At 30.9% G+C, this 22,791-nt stretch overlaps 2 protein-coding genes across 3 annotated transcripts; both read left to right on the top strand.

The window, feature by feature from the left end:
* Window positions 1–4,426: 4,426 nt before the first annotated feature.
* Window positions 4,427–6,855, top strand: LOC112295054 (uncharacterized). 2 transcript variants are annotated; one of them, XM_090248392.1, is made up of 3 exons: window positions 4,427–4,584; window positions 5,195–5,397; window positions 5,834–6,855. In XM_090248392.1, exons 2-3 carry the CDS (start codon window positions 5,299–5,301, stop codon window positions 6,539–6,541), a joined length of 807 nt encoding a protein of 268 aa, XP_090104518.1. In that variant the 5' UTR covers window positions 4,427–4,584; window positions 5,195–5,298; the 3' UTR covers window positions 6,542–6,855. The 2 variants fall into 2 exon arrangements, with proteins under 2 accessions (XP_090104518.1, XP_024401948.1); XM_024546180.3 differs by lacking the exon at window positions 4,427–4,584 and having other exon boundaries at window positions 4,592–5,397.
* Window positions 6,856–13,988: 7,133 nt separating this feature from the next.
* On the top strand, window positions 13,989–20,745 carry LOC112278969 (ABC transporter B family member 25). Its single transcript, XM_024512944.3, has 18 exons — window positions 13,989–14,217; window positions 14,750–14,827; window positions 15,177–15,248; window positions 15,570–15,605; window positions 15,816–15,890; window positions 16,079–16,203; window positions 16,395–16,494; window positions 16,843–17,014; window positions 17,303–17,421; window positions 17,586–17,696; window positions 17,886–18,030; window positions 18,216–18,348; window positions 18,471–18,549; window positions 18,751–18,816; window positions 18,944–19,051; window positions 19,397–19,504; window positions 19,911–20,108; window positions 20,361–20,745. Exons 2-18 carry the CDS (start codon window positions 14,774–14,776, stop codon window positions 20,586–20,588), a joined length of 1,929 nt encoding a protein of 642 aa, XP_024368712.1. The 5' UTR covers window positions 13,989–14,217; window positions 14,750–14,773; the 3' UTR covers window positions 20,589–20,745.
* Window positions 20,746–22,791: the final 2,046 nt, after the last annotated feature.

Raw genomic sequence — 22,791 nt, 5'->3', positions numbered from 1 at the left:
ATGCAACCTTTTACCCACATCTATTCACTTCATTTAATTCTACTTGGATATAATTACTTAAGTATTATAAGCATTTGTTATACAATCTATTTCATAAAAAAAGTTATCTATCTATCTATCTATCTATCTATCTATCTATCTATCTATCTATCTATCTATCTATCTATCTATTTATTTTATATAATATTTTTAAATAAATATTTAAAATCAATAATTATTTAATACATAAGATATTAAAACTTGTTTATGAATTTGAAATCAAATTTTGAACAAAATAATGATTATTTTTCAATGTTCTTAATTAAAAACTTAGTATAAATATAGTTTTAAAGGTTAATTTATATACAAGTATTTTTTTATATAAAATTAAATTTTTGATTATAAAATTTAATATTTAATTTTTAATTCTCCAATGATTTGGATTTGTAGAAGAATTTAAAATTTTAGTTAAAAATATTGTTTAAAAATTCAATACATCTTAAATAGACTAAACTAGTTTTTGTAAGATTTTTTTTAAGATAGTCTCTTGATCCTATTTTATCCAAATTGATTTTCCAAAAAAAATAAATTTTAAGTAATTAACATGTATTTTTTATATTATATTCTAATGTATATATTTAATAAAATTATAAAACTTAACAACATCTATAAAGTTAATTTTGTTGATGACAATTAGACACAAAACAATTTAATAAAAAGACTTACAGTTTCAATTAAGAAATGAAAGTATTCTAATCGACATCAAAATTTAGTTAAATTATATTTAAAATATTAATTTATTAATAAGTATGCTTTTCAAAGATTCACATTTCTTAAGTAAGTTGTCATATTAAATAATTTATTTTAAATTAAAAATAAATTTAATAAATTTAATTATTTGGATATTAGAAGGATTTTTACTGTTTAAAAATGTGGGAATGTAGTATTAGGACCATGTAAATAGGCAGTTATATGATACACAGTGATAAAGTATATAAAATTGTTATATAAATTAGGACAACTAAAAGGCACTTTTACAGTTATAACAAATGTCTATTATTTTAGTCTTTTTTCATAGTAATAAAACTTTCAAAATGCTAAAATACACAAAAAAAAATATATAAATTATAATGCCTTTTTATTAACTAAATCTTGTAACCGAAAAACTCATAATTCCAAAAAAGAAATACATGATATTCTTATATCAATAATAATACATCACATGGTAATTTCTATAAAATATTTTATTACTTCTTTTAAACAATTAATTCACTTGGTCTCTAAATTTTAATAATTTTTTTGAAACAATTTGTATCATATTTTTGGAGCTGGTATATTTTAGTTGTTACATAAGTCTTATAGTGCATCTCTCTTTTATATAAATTATTCTTAAATAGTTTTGTTGTAGAAACATCTTTGGAATATTTCAATATTAACTTTATGTACTTAGTAAGAATTTTATCTTTATATAATAAATAAATAAGTAAAAGCTAATCTTTGCACAACTACATATTCTACAATAGGACTCTATTCGGCATAAATATACACAATATAATTATTTTTACATTATGTAAGTGCCAATATACAATTACCTTGTTTCATTTTAATATATTGCAAGCACAAACTAATCTTTTGATTATATTGCAGTTATTGAGGGTTTCTTGCCATTTCTCACCACTTCTTTTGATAATCCATTTCTTTTTCTCTTCAATCTAAATGAGTTGAACTCTAAATTTTAACATTAAAAATAAAATAAAAAATATATTTACTGTCCATTTTTTTATTCTATAAATATTTTAATATTCTAAAATTTTTCATTATAACTTTGTTACTATGAATCCTTTTAAAATAAATTAAATACAATATATTTTTTAATACGCATTATAAATTATTAAAATATATCCAAATTAGAATTCTGTGGATCTTGAATTTTGGATTGACACAAAAACTAGCATAAATAAATCAAAATTAAGAGATCTAGTTTTTGCAATTATTCTTCTACTGTTGTATAAGATACAATGAATGGTTTCTATCAAGATTATTTTTGTTGGATTATTATTATTATGACTATTTTATAAATTTATTTTGTTCTATTTCAACAAAATATATATATATATATATATATATATATATACATAATACGAACCTATTTTCAATTCATAAATGCATGATTGAAAAATAAACATGTATTCAAGTATATGATAAAATTAATAAATGTGTCATGGTAATTCTACTATTATCGTGAGAATTATTTTTAACCATGTATCTTCAAATTTGATAGTAAAAATGTTGCAAAGTTAGCCTAAAATAAGAATTTATGTCTTTTGTTCACTCAAAGTCTATAAAAATTTATAATAATGAATATATCTATGCTAAAATATCAATATATTTTTAAAAATATTCTTATTCAAAAAGAGTTTGAAAAACTTTAAATTAAATCTATTTAATTATTAATTGTGTCTTTAAAATAAAATCTAAAAAAACATATTGTTTTTTATTTATACATGTATATCAATTCATGGTTTATTTATAATTTTTAGTGTTAATGTGCTTTTGTCTTTTTCTTTGGTTAATGTATTTTTTATAATAAAGCACTTATTCATATTTAAATAATTTATAACTGATTTTTATTTAAAACTGTTTATTTAAAAACAGATGCATTTGCAAAAAAAATTGCACTTATGGTTTTTTGTAATATTTTTATTATAATTAATATCAATTATTAATTCAATAAATTTTTAACTCTAACTAACTTATCTGAATTAACATACCTCATAAAGTAATCCAAATTATATTTTATTGGTTTTTGATGGGTCCTGAAATAAAAAGATCAAATACATACAAATATCTTAAAAGTTAAGTTTTTGAAGGTTGTTGTCACGTTTAAAAAAAAATATTAAAGTAACATACTTTTAAGTATGAAATCTATGTTTGAAATCAAGAACAATTATAATTAATTTCCTTGTTTATTTTTAAAACAGCTTTAGAAATAATATTTTTAATTTAATATTTAATTTTATAATTTTTCACTCATAAAACTTGTAAAACTTAGCTAAGGTGTTTTACATCCATAATATACAGCAATAAAAATTCAAGCCAATGATACAATTTATTTAAAAATAGTTGGATTTAATATTGAGTGACTAGTAACATTCAGAATTATTCTATTATTTTAGTAATTGATGTTGTGTTGTAAATTTTTCTTTCATGTTTAAGCTTGTTTCAAATTAGATTGTTTGAAAAAAGAAAGTAAATAATAAACAATAATTTCAAAAATAATTTTTGGCAATCAAAATCTCAATCTTTTATCAAAATGAATACATTGCAGTTAACATAACGTTTTCAACCGACAAAGTCTGCAAGATTCATACATTATTATATAAGATAACTAAAACCTACAAAAAGGATGGTAAGAGGCACCAAAATCACAATTAACTCAATTACCAACAAAACTACCAACAAGCACCCTCATTTCTTCCAATTTTTTTTAAATGAATAAAAAAGTCACTAAAAAAAACCACAACCAGAGATTCAAATCTCAGAATAAAAAAACAGAAATAAAAAATAGAAATAAAAAAAAAAAAAAACTCTCAACATGTGTGGAAATCCCTCATCAACCCATTCATTCACACATAAAATATCAAGACAAAGCTTAAAACCATGGACAACCGGAACCCATGTGGCTACGCGAAGGCCGCCATCACAGAACCTCATCATAAAAATCGTGTTCTTTTGGTATTGAATATTGTGTTTTTCTTTATTGTTGTTTTTGGTATGGTTTTGATGGTGGTTTGCAGTTCCATTCTATTCTATTCCCACTTCACAGACTCCAACACCATTTTTCGGAACAAAAAGGGTATCCGCCTTCAAGTCGCAACACAAAATCTAGACATTCTAGACATACACACCGGATTCCGAGTTCGAAGTGCAAGCTTGCTTCATGCCATTCCGGGAGATCCATGGCCCCCCGTGATTCGCTGCCTCCCGCCCACGGATTCCGCATGTCGCGTAAACTTATCAATTACTCATTTCTTCCCTGCTTTGCTCCGAAATTGGCTTCCCATTCCTCACCTGGACCAGTTTCGTTTTCCCTGGAACAATTCGGAAATGGGTCATCGTTCAGGCGGTGGCTTATGGGGTACAGTGTCTAGAGTAATCTAGCGTTGATGTTTTACTTGTAGAGATCGAGAGGGCGTGATTTACCTTGTTACTTTTCCATGTTGTCCATTTCTTTGTTGGATGTGGAGTGGGTAATAGTTTTTGTTTTCGTTTTTTTATGTGGGTCATTGGCGGACGTAGTTGAAATTGATGAGAGTTACGGTGAGGTGAATGTGATTTTTCGGCTTGAATTCCAGTGCGAAGCAGGTTGGATATGTGGACATGTGGGCATGGAAGGGGAGGGATTTCAGTTGTGGTGAGCGTGGGAGGAAAGGAGAGGAATGACTGTTGCCACGTTAAGGGAAAAGTCCGACCCGGAGGAAATCCAACCCTGGTCGCTTGTCAGTAAAAGTGCAACTCTCTGTGGAGATCCAGCGACGCCACAGGGCTCCATTTGAGCTTTCCAATTTGCAACAGCGGGAACGCCCCCCGGGAATCCGCCTCGAGGTGCCTCCGAAAGATTCCTCTTCACTTCCCGTCTCGCTCCGCGTTCGTTTCGCATCCGCTCACAAAGCATCCCGTCTTGCAAGGTTGATTGGACCCCAAGCAGGAAGGGATCTCCCGCACCGCCGCGCACGGTTCTCTACACCGCCCCCGCGCGGCCTCCCCAATTAGTCGGTTCCCTCTCAGTCAGTGCTTGATTTCCAGCCTCTGAGTTGATCCTTAACTCGGTTGCCTTCCTTCCAAGATCGACTTTTTCGAGGACTTGTTTCCGTCTTGGAAGCTCCTAATCCCTCTACTGCAGCGCACTTCTTCGAGTCTAGATAGCTTCACATGAGAGAAATCCGACTGAACTAGAACTAGCTTGAACGTTTTGTGTGTCTCTGGAAGCGTAGTGGCGACGCTGACTGCAGTCACTTTGGTGACAGATTGTTGCTACACGGAGATTATGAGAGAAAGAGAGAGCCATGTGGTAACACATTCATTTTGGGTTGTGGGGGTTTAGATCGTCATGGTAAAATGTGAGTTCCTGTGATTGAGGTTTGGAGGATGCAGGGCAGTACACATTGGTAGCTGAATGGCGATTGAAAGTTCTTCGCATTCTTATGTTTTTCAGATGGGTGCGGATATTGGTCTCAAAACGGGGTTGTATTTGTACTCGTCATGATCGGCGTGGTGCTAGCTTCTGCTGTCGGCGGAGAGCCTTTGTGGTGATTGGTCATGGCCGAGGCGTTGACCTCGTTGAGTGGCGAGGATCCATTTTTGGAGGTGAAAGCTATTTCGAGGATCGTATTATCGAAGTCCACTCGCGAACATGAGGTGCGTTTTGTCAAGGAGGATTGGTGTTTGTACGCTTATGACATCGATCTGTCTCTCATCTCAAGTTGTGGGAGTTCCTGGTCTTTTACGATTGGGACTTACATCTTTCCATATTTTGTTGCTGGTGCTTTGAAGGTTACATGTATTTAGTGGGCTTGAGGCGAAGGCCCACGTAGCAGTGTTTTTACTTAGTTAGTGCCTCACCCTTTGATGCTGCAAAAGCCATGTGCTGTATAACTTTTTTTCACAAACTATACAGCAGGAGTTTCTTTCGTAAAACCATTTTCATAGCTTCCCGAACCATGCACAATAATGTTCCGTTTCGTTAGATTTTGAGTTACATTATCTGGAGTGAGGACCCAGCATCACAATCCGATGTACAATATGAACCGCTTTGTTTCTGGTGAAACCTAACTGGATTGCATATCGTATTCAGGAATCCTACAAAAATGAGATAACAATTGGGCGACGTTTTCACACGCTAGGTGTCCCGGGAATGGACCAGGCGAAGACTCCTGTTAGGCACAGGTCATTGCAATATCGCAATTCTAAGAAGAATCCAACAGCAGAAACTCCTAGTTCTCGTCCAACGACGGTGACGAATCTATGTCACAGCGATTCAAAGCATCTGATGTCAGAAAGTCCTGGCGGTCGTCCGAAGAGTGCAACACACTTACACCCTTTGCAAGCGTCTATCCCTGGATCTGCAAAGACTGCGAAGTCTCCTCGTAAACCTAAAGGGGAAGACATATGGAGCAGTGAAGAATGGGAAACAAAGAGCATGACCACCAAGAAGACTGGGATATGCAAGTGTATGGCAGGAGCAGCAGCTGATTGCACAGCGGTGTGCTGCTGCCCTCTTTCTCTTCTACACCTCTTAGCGCTTGCGTTCATCAAGCTGCCTTCTACAGTTGCCATCCGGACCCTCAGGAAGATGAAATCCAAGCTTCGCAAGAAACAGATGCGTCAAGAATTAACTGATGACGATATGGGTCCTATAACACCATTCACGCCTTCTCTTTCATGCGGAGAGACTCTGGATGAATTGCCTTGGGCACCATCTGCAGGATTTGCAGATTCTCGGATGTGGCAAGAGTACTTCGGCTCGGAAGCTTCGGACTTTTCAAACCATTCGACGATATAACTCATGTTGCTCAGTACCAATTTTTTAAATTTTGTACAGTGCAATGTGCGCACTGAGGATTACTAGACACTCTGAATTTTCCATTTGACAGTGCTCACAAAGGTGGCTCTTTCGCTCTTGCCCAGGTTTAGCTTTGAATTGTCTTGTGTGTATTTATTGTGTCAAGGTTGATGACATGTGAGTGTTCTGGTTGGATTTTCTCATGTCCATTTTGATATTCTAGCCAATCTCACTGGATTTGTAAGCACTTGTGGCCTTCTATTCAATCTTAATCAATGACCATAATAAGTTCAAATATGGTTTTCCAACTTTAAGTTAGTATGTGCTAATGAATATATATTGTACATGAGTTTGCAGCACAAAATGTAACTAGAAGTTAATCCTAGTTTCAAACTTAGTTTTGAAATCACTTCTGAAAGAGATGTACACTGTCTACAACATTTAGATCTGTACATTCTGTCATTTGCGAGTAATAATTCCTTGTCTTTGTTACAAGGGTCTGATATGATCCAATAATACATTTTCAATTGTTTCTTTTTTAATTTTTTGCCAATTTATTTTTGCAACCAACCTTCAATCCATGTAGTAACAATGTAATCACAAGTTTTTGTAATTTTCTCTTTACACCTATCTAATCAAAATCTAAAAAATGCTAATGAAATGAATGTACATCTTTTACAACACTACATAATTATTTTGTATGATATTAATCCACTACATATTCATTGTTCTTAATTGTATAATCTTCATTAGGTTAAGCTTTGTATTTCACATATAGTTTTTAATTTTCACTATACCTTTGTACTTTTTTTTAATTCAACAAACTTATTGAATATATACAAAATATAAATTGGAATGAGAAAATTTTCTACATTATTAGTTGCAAAAAAATATCAAATATATAATAATACTTTGCAAATTTTTTAAAAAATAAGATTTTTTTAGATTGTACTAACGAGAATAATTTTAATTGATGCCTATATTATTTGAGTAAATAGAAGTAAGTAGAAGTAGGTAGAATATGTAAGGTAGATAATATCTTCTTTAAAAAACTTCAAAAAAGTTTCTTACATATAGATTAGATCTTTAGATTTCTTTCTCTTTTACTTGATATATATATATGTCATGTGACTATTGAAGTTAGTTCTACAAGTTTTCTACTTTTAAGAAGTCGCATTGGAAGAAATTCACAACTTAATGCTTTGGACACAAATCACATGATTCTATTATAGCTTTTAAAATGCCTTTTTTGTAGTTACTATATGTAGAGATAAAAGTGAAGTCATCTTTAGTCTTGTCAAGATCTTTTTTGTATTTTAATCTTGATTTATAACTATATAATCTCTTTGTATTTGGCAATAATAATTATAGTTATTTTTTACTACATATTTTGTTCTTCTTTCTTTCTTTTTAATAATACATAAGTGTAATAACTTTTGAATTTTGTCCAATTTCATTTTTTTAACAATTTCACAAGAATAACATTCATAATATCAAATCTTAATCTTTCTTAATAAAAAATATTTTATTCTTTTATCTAAATACATCAAATTGATTTAAAGATTGTGGAACACCATCTTTTAAATTGATATTATTTTTTGCAATCCATTTTTCTTTTATTTTTATTTTTATGTAAAAAATCTTAAGTCTTTACAAGAATGGAAAATTTGGAAGAAATAAAAAAATATCATAGTATAGATGTAAGAAAAAAAAATTTAATATTCTTTATGCATCAAAAATTTTTATCGCCTTAATTAACATTAATAGTGAATAATTGTAATGACATGGAGATGATAAGAGTTTCTTCAATAATTCCATTGCCTTGACTAATTCATACAATTAATTAATACTAATTTTTAATTAATTAATACATTGTATCAACTAAAAAAATAAAAAATATTCTTATGGAGAAATTTGATGGTATTAGATTTAATTTTTGAAGATTCATCATTCAAATATAACTTTCTATTCAACTCTAATATTTTAATTATTCAGTTCAAACATTATAGGTAAGATTTATTAGAACTTTATTTTGTATTATAAATATATTAACACTAATAATTACTTAGAAAAGAGAAGTTAAGTAGAAGTTAGTAGGAAGAAGTAGGTAAATTTGATAATATCTTGTGATGTAGTTTTATAGATGTAAACCTATTAGGTACCTATTGACCTATTACATATTGACCTATTAGTTACCTACTTAGTTATATAATATATATGGAAAAAAAAGTAAGGTCTTCTTCAGTTTTGTGAAGTCTTTTTTTGCTTCTAATCTAATTTCAAGAGTTTGTAGCTTTATTATCATTGGCAATAGCCAATCTAATTTCTTCTTGAATATACATACTTTTTATTTCTTTTATATCATATTTCTTTGAGACACATCTCACCTGTTTAATTACATTCTTCTAGTTCCTGACCTAGGCACTTTGTATATTTGATCTTTTTTAATTCTTATTATTCTTAGAACAATAAGATAATACAACAAACAATTTAGATTTATTTTCAGCAAAACTTTGATGTGTGGATAGGAATCATAATGCCATTTATAAAAAAAGAAATTAAAAAAAAATTAAAAAAGAATCTAAATTTTATAGTAAGAAAATAAAATTCAAGTCTATATGTATATTATAATATTCTTGATGAACAATTGATATTAAGTAAAACATCATTGCACATATAAGTCAATTTCTTTATAAGTTATAATGTCATGTAACAATACTATTGTTTAACTTGTTTAATCCTCAAAGTTTGAATTAAACCAATGAATTTGTTATAAAATGCATCAATCAAATATTTGAATTTTGATCAAAAGTTGTATGTTAGAATCTCAACACTTTTGTATTTCCTTCTTCAAAAACTTCTTCCAATAAGTTATGTAATAAACCATAGAAGATATGCAAATTGATAGTATACATTTTAAATCTCTTACAACATAGAAAAGAACTTGATATTAATAAGAATAAATATACCTATATTATGGAGAATTAAATTATATACTTAAATATTATTTCAAAAAATAAAAAATTACAAGTCTAAAAGAAAACAATAGATCACATTAATAAGTTTTTCCAATAACATTACAAACTTTGCAATTGAAATCCTCTACCATATTATCATATGTAGAATATATATATATATATATATATTTTTAAATAATTTGCTTTTTTTAGTCGAAGCCTATTTAGGATCTGAAATTCCTATCATTTCTACCTTTATCTTAGTAGAATTTGGTACCTTTTTTTTTGTTATCTTAATAATTGTTTCATTAAATATCATAAGATATTATTAATATAAATAATCAATATTGTACATATAGAAGTCATAAACAAAAATTATTTATCTCTTGGAGATGTTACAAACAAAACCCTACTAATACAAGTAATTCTAAAAATTTCTAAAATTCTAATAGTATTTAATATTATAATTTATTTTTGTAAAATTTATTAATTTAAGATTTTCATAATTTTAAAAATAAATTATTTAAATAAATTAGATATCTTCTGAATTGAATTTTTTATATAAAAAAATATCAAAATATAAAATAGAAATTATATATAATAAAATATTTATTTATAACAATAAGAAAATTTATATAAGTTTTTAAAGAAAGAAATCCATTTTTTATTTATGTAGTACTAAGTCTTCATTTAAGTGGATGTTACATAAGTATTCTATAGCAATATAAGGAATATCATATTGTATTTGAAAAGAAGAATGTTAATATGTTGCCAAAATATAAATTTTATAATTATGAAATTGATCTTCAAGAAAGGACTTAATTACTATTAGGAATATTTTATAACTTGCTATAGAAAAAAATTTCTAATTTGAAAAAATATATTAATAAAAATTTGGCAAAGAAATTTATCTAATATGTAAAATCTATTAAGAGTACATCAATCTTCTTTCTTAAGAAAAAAACATTAGATTCTTGCATATGTGTATAAGTTATTATAGATTCAATAAATTAACTATTAAGAATTATTATCTTTTGTTTTTAATATTGGAAATTTGTGACCAATTGAGTGAAATGAAGATTTATATTAAGATTTCATATGAATCTATAATTTGATAATATTAAACAAAGAATAAATAAAAAATTACATTCCAAATTAAATATGGCCATTTGATTATTGTATTATATCATATGGACTTTAGTTGCTTTCTAACATTTATTATAGAATATATTTTATGAATTATTAAATATTTTATTATTATTTGGACAACATTCCAAACTACTCTAAAAATATAGAGGAGTCCTAAAATTATGTTTCTTTTTTACTACAAAAATTGAGAGAAGCAAAACCATATTCCAACATAGAAAAATTTGTATTTTATACAATTCAAATAGAATATTTATAAATATCTTCTCAATTGATAGTTTGTAAATAGATTCTACAAAGTTATACACTATCACAAATTGAAAAATAATTAAGAAAAATATATGATATCCAATGCTTTTTAGAATTTGCAAATTATTATCAAATATTTATGAAGATTTTTTCTTAATTTATTATAAAACTTATATAATAAACCTACAAAAAAATATTTAAGGAGAATAAATATGTAGAAGTAATATTTTAAGATTTAAAAGTAGCTTTTGGTTTTGCTTCTATTTTATACTATTCAAATTTCTTTAAGTTATAGCTTATTGAAATAAATGCATCAAAATTTATATTTGGTCTAATTTATTACAAATAGATGTGGATGATAAAATTTATATTATTTATTTATTTATTTATTTATTTATTTATCCGAGAAAGTTTTTGATAGCTAAGATCAATTATGAGATTTATAAAAAAGAAATTCTTATTATTATAAATTCATGCTAAGAATAACAACATTATTTGGAAGGTGATTCTAATTTAATAAAATTTTATATTTATCATAAGAACCTTAAGTATTTTATATTAGCACATGTCTTAAATTGTTGCTAAGCTCATTAGAACATCTCATTGTCATATTTTGTATTTAAAATTACATAGTAATCTAAAAAATAAACAAAGCTTGTCATATGCCTTCTCTAGACAATCTCATATTCAACCAAAAAAAATAATGTGTATAGTCAAGAATAGATGATTGCTTTAAAACTAGTGCAATTGCATCTTTGAGTTGTCAAATCAACAATCTTAGTTGATAATAATTTCCTTAATGAAGTTTGTATAAGTATGTAAACAAACCCTGTTATCCTAAATGTTGAAAATAAACTCCATAAAAATTCTTGTATATTTGAATTTAAGAAATATTTTCTTCATTATAAAGAGAGAGTATATATTCTATAATATAAAAAAAAATCATGTGTACTTCAAGTACAATATGGCTTTTTAATAATAAAATAAATTAAGTATAACAAAAATTTAAGGCTTATCTTAAGACATTTTTAGTAGTTTGAAATGTGTAAATTTGTTATAACATATATTCATTCTTATGACACTTGGTTTAGAGCAAAGAATCTATTTTGTTGATTGTATGGATTTCTTCAACTTCTACCTATTTGAAAGCAACTTTAGTCATCTATTTCAATAGATTTTATTACAAATCTTTTAGATTCAAATTCTTATGACAATTTTTTGTGTGATGGTGTATTATGTAATCCAAATGACACATTTTTTACCTTGTATAAAAATTATTAAAAGTAAAAAAATTGCTGAATTTTTTCTTTATTAATACTTATTGATATTATGGGCTTGTGAATAATAATATATTTTATTAAAGGCCTTAGTTTATATGAAGGTTTTGGAGAATAGTCTTCAACATATTAATAATTAATATTAAGTTATCTTTAGTTTTAAAATTTTAAACTAATAGATAAACAGAAAGTATAAATGAAGTATTGGAGTTTTTATTGCAACATGCTATCAACCATTACCTAGACAATTAGAAAAATCTCTTAATATTAGTGGATTTATTAGGTAATAATGTGATACATTTTTTTTCTCAATAAACTCTATTTTTTTACTAATTATGATTATCATGTATTACTTGATATTTTAAATATATAAAAATTAAAGATTTAGCAAGTAAAATAATAAAGCTTTACATTGAAGATATAATTCAAAGAGCCTAAAAACAAAAAAAAAAAAAAAAAAAAAAAAACTAATGCAGATGTTCTTAGAGAAGAACAACATCCATTCAAAATTGGTATTAAAATATTATTATTTCTTTATAATATGAAGACAAATTAAAATTTTGAGAATAATACAATTATAAAATTTATCTACATTCATTTTCTTGATAGTAATGTATTTTGTGCTATGAATTATGCAAGTACAATAAATTAGAATAATATATACTTAGTATTTCATATAAATGAATTATTTCTTTTTAGGTCACTAAATATGTAACTTATGATTAATTTTTTTTTTATTCAAAAAATTATGTTATTTTAAAAAAATACTTGTGAAAAATAAAGAATCATGAAAAAATATTAAAATAAAATATATTATTGAAGATATAATTTATTGATTTTAAATAAGATTATAAAAAGTCTCTATAATATATTTTTTTTTCATAAATAAATTCAAATTAAAAGGTTATAAGGTACATTTAAATTTAAAATAAAATAAAGTGTTGTGAAAGCTGCTAATATAGAGGTTGTGGATACAAGTATAGAGAGAAACAATTTCTATATCTTTATCTGTAAAAAAATGAATGATAAACAAGTGAACATTGCACTTTCAAATACAATATATGACAAAGATCCGAAAAAAATGACGAATAACTTCTTAGATTTGATGTACAAAGGTTTTCTCAAGACAAATATGGAAGGGTAACATTTCAAATATATGTTAGGGATTTTACATTTGAATGATTATATAATACTATTTTATAACAAAGATAATTTGTATAGGTAATTTAATTTTATGTTTTTTTTAAATAAATAATATTTTTTTATTTCTAATAAAAATGTATCATCTTAATATTATATATATATATATATAGTTGTTACAATTTTATATGTTGATTTTTAAAAATCCCCTCCACTAAGAAATCCCCCTTTTCCTTTGACTTCTAATGAACATCACTTTGTTTTCACACATACTACTACTGATTATTATTTCAATATTCTAATTTTAGATTTTAAATACTACCATCGGCACAAATGTAAAAGATCATTCAAAGAATCCCACTTCAAGAAACGAAAAAAAATTAATTTTCGGATTCCTCTTACTTGAAAATCATGTTGAGAACATGTTTGAAAAGCATAATAAATCATAATAAATCACAATAAATCACAATAAATCCAAATTCCTAAATTTGGCCCTCAGGGCACGCATGTTATTACATCACAGAAAGTGAGGGTTCAATTTCATCCACTTCAGGACCAACGACATTCGTTTATTTTAACGAACGAACGAAAACATCAATTGATAAACGAGAGTCATCCTCGTATGGGGGACGGAATACATCCATGGGAGGAAGACGGGGTGCCAGTTTCCTGCCGCTGGGCATCGCTCCACCCAAGCGTGAGAGAATTGCAATAGCGGTGAAGGAACCGAGTTTACATGGCTTGCGCATCAAGGTGTATGAGCATTGTGCCACTTACTGAGACCCAGTGTGCGATTTTGTTTTCTAATGGGTTGAGTTTGGGTTGCTCAGTTGCAGTAGCTGATGGATTCGCCTCCATAGGATAAAATTCGCTTCGGAGTTTGGTCCGTTCAAGCATCGGCAGCTGGGTCCGTGCGCCATCCCTTTGGAATCGAGCAATTTTGTTGTTTAATTCCATTTTGTGGGTTTCCAGAGTTTTTGATCAGCATGTAACGTTTCGGAAGTTGGTGTGTGTTTAGGGTTTTTGTGTGAACGATGAACGAGGTTGTGAATTGCGTGGAGAGTTTGTAGGGTTTTTGTGGGCTAGGTTTGGATTCTTTTGGTTTTTGCGATCGGTGATGGGAAGGTGGGGGCTGAAGTGGACGTCAGTTTGCATGCTTTGGATGTAGTGGAGCGTTTGGATATGGCTTCGCTTAAGTGAATGTTGAGAATTGGCAATGGGGAATGCAAACAGAATGCTAGTGGTGGTGTTGATATTTTGCAGTGTGTTAGATCAATTTGAGCATGACCTTGCTGGATTTGTTTTGCCATTTATTGCTTGTCCATCATGATTTGGTCATGGTGGAATTTTTTTGGTGTTGTAAGCGTTTTTTTTTTTTTTTTTTTTTTTTTCTAGACGTGCGTTAATATTAGTAGCCCTTCTTTTTTTTTCATCTACAGAGCAGCTTGAAATTAATTGTCATCATGGGAGACAATGAGAAGACCCCGCTGCTCAAGCCTGAGAATCGTGGAATACAAGTGAGCTATTCTTGTGTTCTGCTTCTTTAGCTTGACTGATTAGTTTCTACTCGTTGATGCACATTGACGTGTGTGTATTTTATGGCTTAGGACTACTGCATCATATTTCATGTTACTGCTGGTTTAGTAATAGTTGATTCCAGCCACGACTTCTATTGGATTGGGGCGTTACCTTTGCTTGATTGATATCTGACCACCGCAAATAATTTCAGTTATTCTCTGTTGTTTATTTTAAGAATATAGATTTGTGGATTCCAATTGGTCAGCTGTCTTTAATACGATCACAATAAACAGCATCAAGGAAGTCTTAGCAAGAAACTGATGCATACTCTCGTCCCAAACTTTACAGAATGGCAAAGACGTTCGTTTTAATACTAAGTTACCTGGAGGAACAGATCTTGAGGTCGGTGATGCTGTCCAGGTGAGATTGGTTCAGCTGTGTAGCCTGTTCGGCAGCGTGACCAAGCTGGTGGATGTCCGAATGGTTTTTGTTAAACTTGTCTCTTTCAGTAGTTCCCTAGTATGCACGTCAGTTTCCGTTTCAGAAAGTTGGGAAGCCCAAATTGAATGTAACTGGCTTTGAGGTCCTTATTCATTAGCTGATGCATGTGTCCAGGCTCTCTCCTAAGTAATCTCCTGGCTATGTACCTTTGGCCGACTTTTCTTTTGGCAGCTTACTTCAATATGCTCACCGAATTCATCGTATTTCAATTTCTGATATGTTTTGCGTTTATTTGCACAGGCCCAAAATGTGGGATTTGGTCGGATATTGAAGCTGGTATGTGATTAATTGGAAAAATAACTTTCTTACATTCATTGAGATTTCACTGACTAGTGTCTTATCACCTCCTCAAGATTGCAAGTTCTGCATTGATGTGCTTCGAATGCACTTCGAACATGTTGGTTAAGTTTGCTCACTTTTGGATGAAGGGTATCTTATAGTTGACATTGGACAAATTTGCTTACACAAGCTTTATCCTTTTTACAGGCAAGACCAGAAGCTTTTATTTTATGTTTGGCAACCGTGGCCTTGTTCGTGTCATCCCTCTCCAACGTCTTACTGGTATTTATTTATATCCCTCAAGCATAAGTTTGTAATCCTGAGGGTGAGCAGATGGTGCGGTGGATTTTTGCTAATTTAAACTCGAGTTGTTTCGGAATTATTTTTTGACTGACCAAGTAGCTGTTGCTCTTACGATCTACATGATTCATATTTCCCTACTAATAGTGAATTGTTGATGGATTCTGAAGCCCACATTTGCAGGCAGAGTTATTGACATAGTGACAGCACATTCTGACACTGATGAAGGACGTGAAGCAGCTCTGAAGGCTGTCAATCATGCTATACTCCTAATCGTTGTAGTAGTTCTTGTCGGGTATGTTGATGCGCAGTGAAGTGTTTATTGGTGGTAATTGTATGCATGTAAATTACGTTTTCTTTGATGCTGGTTAATGAAACGAAATTATTCATATTTGTTAGAATTCCTCGAGCAAGGATGAATACCTGGTCTTTGTCGATAAACTGCCCTTTTGTTTACTAGCTTGTACTTACAATTTTTGGCTGCAGGTCAACTGCAACAATGGTTCGAGCTTACCTTTTCTCAGCAGCCAGTGAACGTGTCGTGGCTAGACTGAAAAAAGACTTATTTAGTCATCTCATTGCCCAGGCAAGCATTTTGAACGTCCTATTTCCCATCAAAAAATTTGTGGTCTTAGTACTTTCTATGAGCAACTTAATTGAGGCGCTTTGCATACAAATAGTTAGATGAACCTGTGCATATTCGGCTATTCGATCGGCAATATAATGGCTTGTTTAAATACTCGTCAGATACGTTTGATAGTGTTGGCAATTTGATGCATTCAGGGCCATGAGCAGTCCACTCTTAGTTTTGCGTGTAGATGATAGGTTAGTTATTATCAGGCTAGGCCTGCAGCAAGTATGATTTGTTGCTAATTTTGAATCAAGCATGTCTTAGATTATCACTTTATGAAAGTCTCATTAATTTGGTGCGCAGGAAATAGCCTTTTTTGATGTGACTAGAACTGGGGAGTTGCTGAACCGACTGTCAGAGGACACACAGGTGATCAAGAATGCTGCTACAACCAATTTGTCAGAAACATTACGGAGTTTGGCGACTTCTATAATTGGCGTTGGGTTCATGTTGCAAACCTCATGGCACCTTACCGGTAGGTATTGCTATTGTTGTAGCCTTTTTGGCCAAGTTTTCATAATTCAATGGTTATTGTCAATTTCATTAAGTTCGCTCTGAAGTTTCCAGACTTATTTAATCCAGCTCACACATCAGAGCACTAGCTTAGTATGCATTCAATTGTAGAAAATGCTTGTTTTGCGTGCAATTAGGGCCAGTAAGGATCACGAGGGATCACGAGGATACACACTTAACTATCCTTTGTATGTTTTGGGAGGTTTGGAGTCTATTGAAAGCCTCACTCTTGAGATTGGACTGCATGCAGCGCTGGCACTTATAATTGTTCCAGCTATATCTTTGGGCATTCGATCCTTTGGAAAATATTTGCGTGAGCTTTCACACAAGACACAGGCTGCAGCTGCTGTAGCTGCTTCCATCGCCGAGGTTGAACTGAGGCCCTTGATTTTTGAATATCTTGATTAGTCAGTATCTTGATTAACTACATCTCACTCCCTCGATATTATTCACAAGATTTTGAATTTACTTATTGTGGGTTTTAACTTCTTCCAAGTATTTACGGATTTCCACACTTTGTATGGAAATGGCAGGAATCTTTTGGTGCAGTAAGAACTGTGCGTTCATTTGCGAATGAGGAATACGAGCGGTCACGATATGCTGAAAAAGTGAATGTCACACTTCAGCTTGGTCTCAGACAATCTGTAAGTGAATTACAACCTGCAAGCTAAATTCAGTTACGATTTGCATGCTCCACTAAATAACATTGTTCAGAATATTGTTTCGTGGCTTTAGATAAACTGCTCCCCAATATACAAATAAATAGCTAAATTTTGATTTTTTTTAGAATCTGGGAGTACAATTGTTCAAGTATGTATTTTTGGTACTTTCAGATGGTAGTGGGTTTATTTTCTGGAGGTGTCTCAGCTGCCGCCACGCTATCTATTGTGGCTGTCGTAGTCTATGGTGCTCGATTGACAATTCTTGGGCAAATGACAACTGGAACTCTCACTGCTTTTATTCTTTACAGCTTAACTGGTTCGAATCCTCTGAACATTTTATTGATTTATTGTTCTCCAAAGTGGATTAGATTTGGAATTGTTTTGTAATCTCAAGCAATTCTTTTTTCTTTGAATTTCATCATACTACCTGGCAATTCAGATTTCTTGTGGATTTCCTAGAGAATAGTGAAATAACCTAACTTGAAGTGATCTTTGTTACAGTTGGACTCTCGCTTGCTTCTCTGTCTGGACTTTACTCAACCGCCATGAAAGCAGCTGGAGCAAGTCGTCGAGTCTTTCAGTTGCTGGATCGAGTTTCAAGCATGTCCAAGGCTGGTGATGCCAAGCCCCTCGGGTAAAAATCCACGTTGTTGTTTGAATCGACAGTCTTCTGTCATTCGATTGTAGATGGTCTCTTATACATCAACGTATCATATAACATATGATATATAACAGATTTGAGTCTTAAATTCTCAGGAAGGATGAAGAAGGAGAAGTCAAGTTGGAAAATGTGTGGTTCTCGTATCCTTCACGTCCTAAAGACTTGGTTTTGAAGGTAACATTTGTTGTTAACATTTTCCACTTGATGTATGTAGGTAGTTTGGTAGGATATCTGTAGCTTGCAACATTTCTTGATACCATTACCTTTGCCCTGTCTCAAAGATCTTCGATGAGGATTTTTTACTGGAGTGTTTTAACAATGTATGCACAATGTGTGTTCCACAATAATATACAATTTTGGTGGTTTTGTATGTAGGGAGTGAATCTTACATTAAAACCTGGAGCAAAGGTCGCTCTTGTCGGTCCTTCTGGTGGTGGTAAGGTATGACCAATTCCAAACCCGATTCTGGATTAGAAAATTAGAAGTACTCTGAAGTTCTTGGTTATTTGAATTCAATTTCATATGTCCTGCTGTTTCTCAGTGACGTTTTATCTTGCTTTGTTTACAGACCACGATTGCAAATCTGGTGGAGAGGTTTTATGATCCTGACCAAGGAGTTATTACCCTCAATAGGATTAATCTCAAAGAAATAGACCATCGTCACCTACATGAGAAGGTATACATAGTAATTCGGTTTGATATATTTCTATCTGCTCTTTGTGGTATGCTATCTGGCATAATGTAATTTAATGTCCTACTGCTCTTAGAGACCAAATTTACTCGGGTACAATTATAGGATGACCATGTGAAGGATACCTTTAAGTTCATTGGATTGAATTGGCAAAAAATACCTTCATGGTGACATGTTTTAGAGGCTTTATACTAGAAACAATGGAAATCTCCTGGACTGGATACTACCTGTCTTCCTTCTTCCATTCGACTCTTTATTTTATGATATTGTTTAACGTGTACTTTGTGATGGTGAGATGGCTCTCACGCATCTGACCTTGTCTTATTGCAGATAAGCATTGTGAGCCAGGAACCTACCTTGTTCAATTGCTCAATTGCTGAGAACATTTCATATGGATTGAAGGATAACGTGAAGCATGAGGATATTGAACGGGTCTCTGTAAGGCACCCCTACCATTTCTAAGGATCCAATGAATACTTTACTTATCCAGGGCTCGTGAAAACTTATGGGTATAATGTTGCCGCAATCCTACTCCCAAAACCACCATAGATCTCCTGTGTATACTTGCTTGAGTACGCTTGGAACTGCTGGGTATGTTTCAGAACAACATACTTGCGCATGTGCACGGTGGACATCATGGTTAAGAGTTTCAATGCCTTTGGTTCTGAACTTTCGATAGAGTTATGATAAAACGTAACTTTTAAAATGGGTTGGAGACCATGCGTGGTTTCTTCAATACGGTAATTGTATCCTTACGGCACTTTCATGCATAACCAGGAGTTGTTAAGAGAAAAAGTCGATGCTTCAAAACTGACTTTATGTTTTGTTGTGTTTTCGTTGTCAGAGGATGGCGAATGCTCATGAGTTCGTATCGAAATTTCCTGAGGGCTATGAAACACAAGTAGGCGAGCGTGGAGTGAGATTATCTGGAGGTCAAAAGCAACGCATAGCAATTGCAAGAGCCCTTCTTATGGATTCTAGAGTTCTTTTATTGGACGAGGCAACAAGTGCTTTGGACGCTGAGAGCGAGTTCTTGGTTCAGGTAAGAACTGTATCCCATATCGACTGTGGTTTCTAGCCAATCCCAGAATATTATTGTAAGGTCCAGGATTGATGACAGTGAGTGATTATTAAATTGCCATGATGTTATCTTCACTCAACCTTGTTGAAGAGACCATTAGCTTTTAGCTTACGCTGCTCGGAATGTGAAGCGAAGTAAGAAGTATGAAACCGGTTGAAGCAACCCTTTGTTGATTTTCTGGTGATTCTTTTAACGTGTTATCTTTCTTCGCAGGATGCTATGGACCGTTTGATGAAAGGTCGCACTGTGCTGGTCATAGCACATCGGCTCTCGACGGTGCAGAGTGCAGACACTGTCGCAGTTATAGCAGACGGGAAAGTAGCAGAACAAGGTTCTCATTTTGAGCTCTTGAAAAGCAATGGCCTGTACGCCGCTTTGGTGCGGCGCCAATTGCAAGGACCTGGGACCTCCTCTGCTACCGATCTCAATGAACTTGCATAGAAACGTTGTTTTCTCATTCCTTCCTAGATGACATAGAGATATTTTTTTCTTATACATTATGTAATAATTTGAAACATTGGATGGCCTAGACATCAATATTGTTATTATTGTTGTTATTGTTATTTTGCCGCAATGGCTGACAACCTTATTTTTCAAATTCGTGTAAAGTTAGATGGAGTAAGGTATTGTATTAGTATGCAGCAACTTACTGATTTCGTCATTTACCTCCAATTGAGCTTTCAAATGTATTCAATCAACTTGAATCCATTTTGCTTCATCTTCTCTACAAATTTCAAACCACCTAATTGATTTTGTAATTGTCAAACTTATGCAAAAGCATTTTTTTTGATATTTGTGTGTTTTTGAAGTTGTGTAGTGATTTAATAAGCTATGTTGATTACAAGTTGTATAATGATTGAATGTGATTTTTGAATATATTATTATTATGGAAAAATATCATATATAGCTTTGAAATATGTTGAAATATCAAGAATACCTTTGTATTCTTGATAATAGCAAATTTATCCTACTTTTGTGATAATATCAAATCTACCTTCAACTTCATAAGGTATCACAATTATCCTTTTTTAAGTGCAATTTGAATCCAACGTGTATGTTGTAAAGAAATTGGCAAACCTTCTTTGGCACTTTTTGGCATTATATGCCTTCTCATGTTGCATAGACTATAGTAAAGCCATTTTAGTTTTTGACATTGAAGAAACTTATAGATAGATGATTCAAGACATCTCATTTTTTTTTTTTTTCCTATTTTAGCATATGAATCCCAACATTTGAGCACACATGACAAAACTCTTCTTATAGACCACAAGAATGCCTTCCTTAACTACCGTTTTTTTTTTTGTTGTGATATTTTATTTCCTAGCTTGAAGCCATAAACACAACTCATAAAATTTCATGTTGGCTTTATTCATCTACAAAGCACAAATAAGTATACCAAGACATTACAAAGTTTAGTGATTACTTTTGCTCTTGTTGATTTGAATTTTAGAATCCAATTCTATTGCAACATCATGAATGGATTACTTGAAGATTGAACATGGACCAATTTCTTTCAATTGTAGACTTAACGTGATGTTGAGAAGTTTGATGTTGGTTTGGAAATGCAAAAAGCTTCGTATTATAGAGATCTTTATTGCTTATGTATGTCTTAGTTTCTATTCTCTCCTTTGCACTTGTTTGTACCAAGTTATCAACCAAATTGTCATTGTACCTAATCTAACATATCTCACTTTGAACTTGTATAACTCAATGTAAAATCAATGGAATGATTTGAGAACTTTTGCAATAGATTGCATATCTTATTTCTTCCTAATATTTCAATTTTTAACATAATTAATGACTTAAATCATTTAAGGAAGCAAATTCCTTAAGCTAATTTTTTGCTCACTACTTTTTCTTCAAAATCCTATATCCAATGTCTCTTTTGTGCATATCTCTTAAATCAAAATTTTTAATATCTTAAATTATAGTGATTGGATTATTGACTTAACAAAAAAACTACACTCAAAGTTTTTTAACCATATCTCTCATAGATATCAAGTTATGATCCCTCAAAGTTGTTGTCTTTGACTTGCAAACTTGATGGACCCTCTTTGCTTTACTACTTTGATTTTTTATAACCTAGTTAGTTTTTTTCTTTAACCTTTTCACACAAGTGGAAACACTTCTCTTAAATACTATTCAAAAGCTTGTTTTAATTAAAGACTCGAATTAATTACAATTATTATGTGATATGGCATCAAATATCAAATCTCATCGGATATATGTGATTCAATTTGGTTATTGGTTTGTCATCCATGATAGTTTATTTGTTAGTTGTCTTGTTCATATCAAATAAGAATGGAGTACTTAAGTAGAAAAAAATCCTTCACTTGACATTCTTGTCAAGTCAAGTCTTGTGAGTGATTTTGAAAGTAAGAGCACTTCTTGTAAGAATTTGCTTCACTATAGTATCTTAGCTATTTTGGTAAAGCTTTAGAATTTTTCTTATTTTCACACTTGTATTCTTGGATTTTATTTTATTTTATTTTATTTTTTTGTTTTTTTTTTTTTTTTTTGTGGTATAAAAGATAGCATGAATTAATTTGGTATAGATTTTTAATCTTTCACTTTAAAAGAATCCCTCTTTTTCTTCAATTTGTAGTATAATAAGTTAGATTGTAGATTTTTTTATTTACAAAAT

Source organism: Physcomitrium patens, chromosome 2 (assembly GCF_059467195.1).
Source record: "Physcomitrium patens ecotype Gransden chromosome 2, ASM5946719v1, whole genome shotgun sequence".
NCBI classification, from domain to species: Eukaryota; Viridiplantae; Streptophyta; class Bryopsida; order Funariales; family Funariaceae; genus Physcomitrium; species Physcomitrium patens.
Note: the sequence above shows the minus strand (reverse complement) of the source record. Positions and strands in the feature narration are given on the sequence as shown.

Excerpts from the sequence above, each read along its gene's own strand:
- LOC112295054 (XM_090248392.1), top strand. The coding sequence starts at position 5,299 with ATGGCCGAGGCGTTGACCTCGTTGAGTGGCGAGGATCCATTTTTGGAG. Across the intron at positions 5,398-5,833 it reads AGTCCACTCGCGAACATGAG|GAATCCTACAAAAATGAGAT; the intron begins GTGCGTTTTGTC and ends TATCGTATTCAG.
- LOC112278969 (XM_024512944.3), top strand. The coding sequence starts at position 14,774 with ATGGGAGACAATGAGAAGACCCCGCTGCTCAAGCCTGAGAATCGTGGA. Across the intron at positions 18,550-18,750 it reads CTAAAGACTTGGTTTTGAAG|GGAGTGAATCTTACATTAAA; the intron begins GTAACATTTGTT and ends TTTTGTATGTAG. Across the intron at positions 18,817-18,943 it reads GTCCTTCTGGTGGTGGTAAG|ACCACGATTGCAAATCTGGT; the intron begins GTATGACCAATT and ends CTTTGTTTACAG.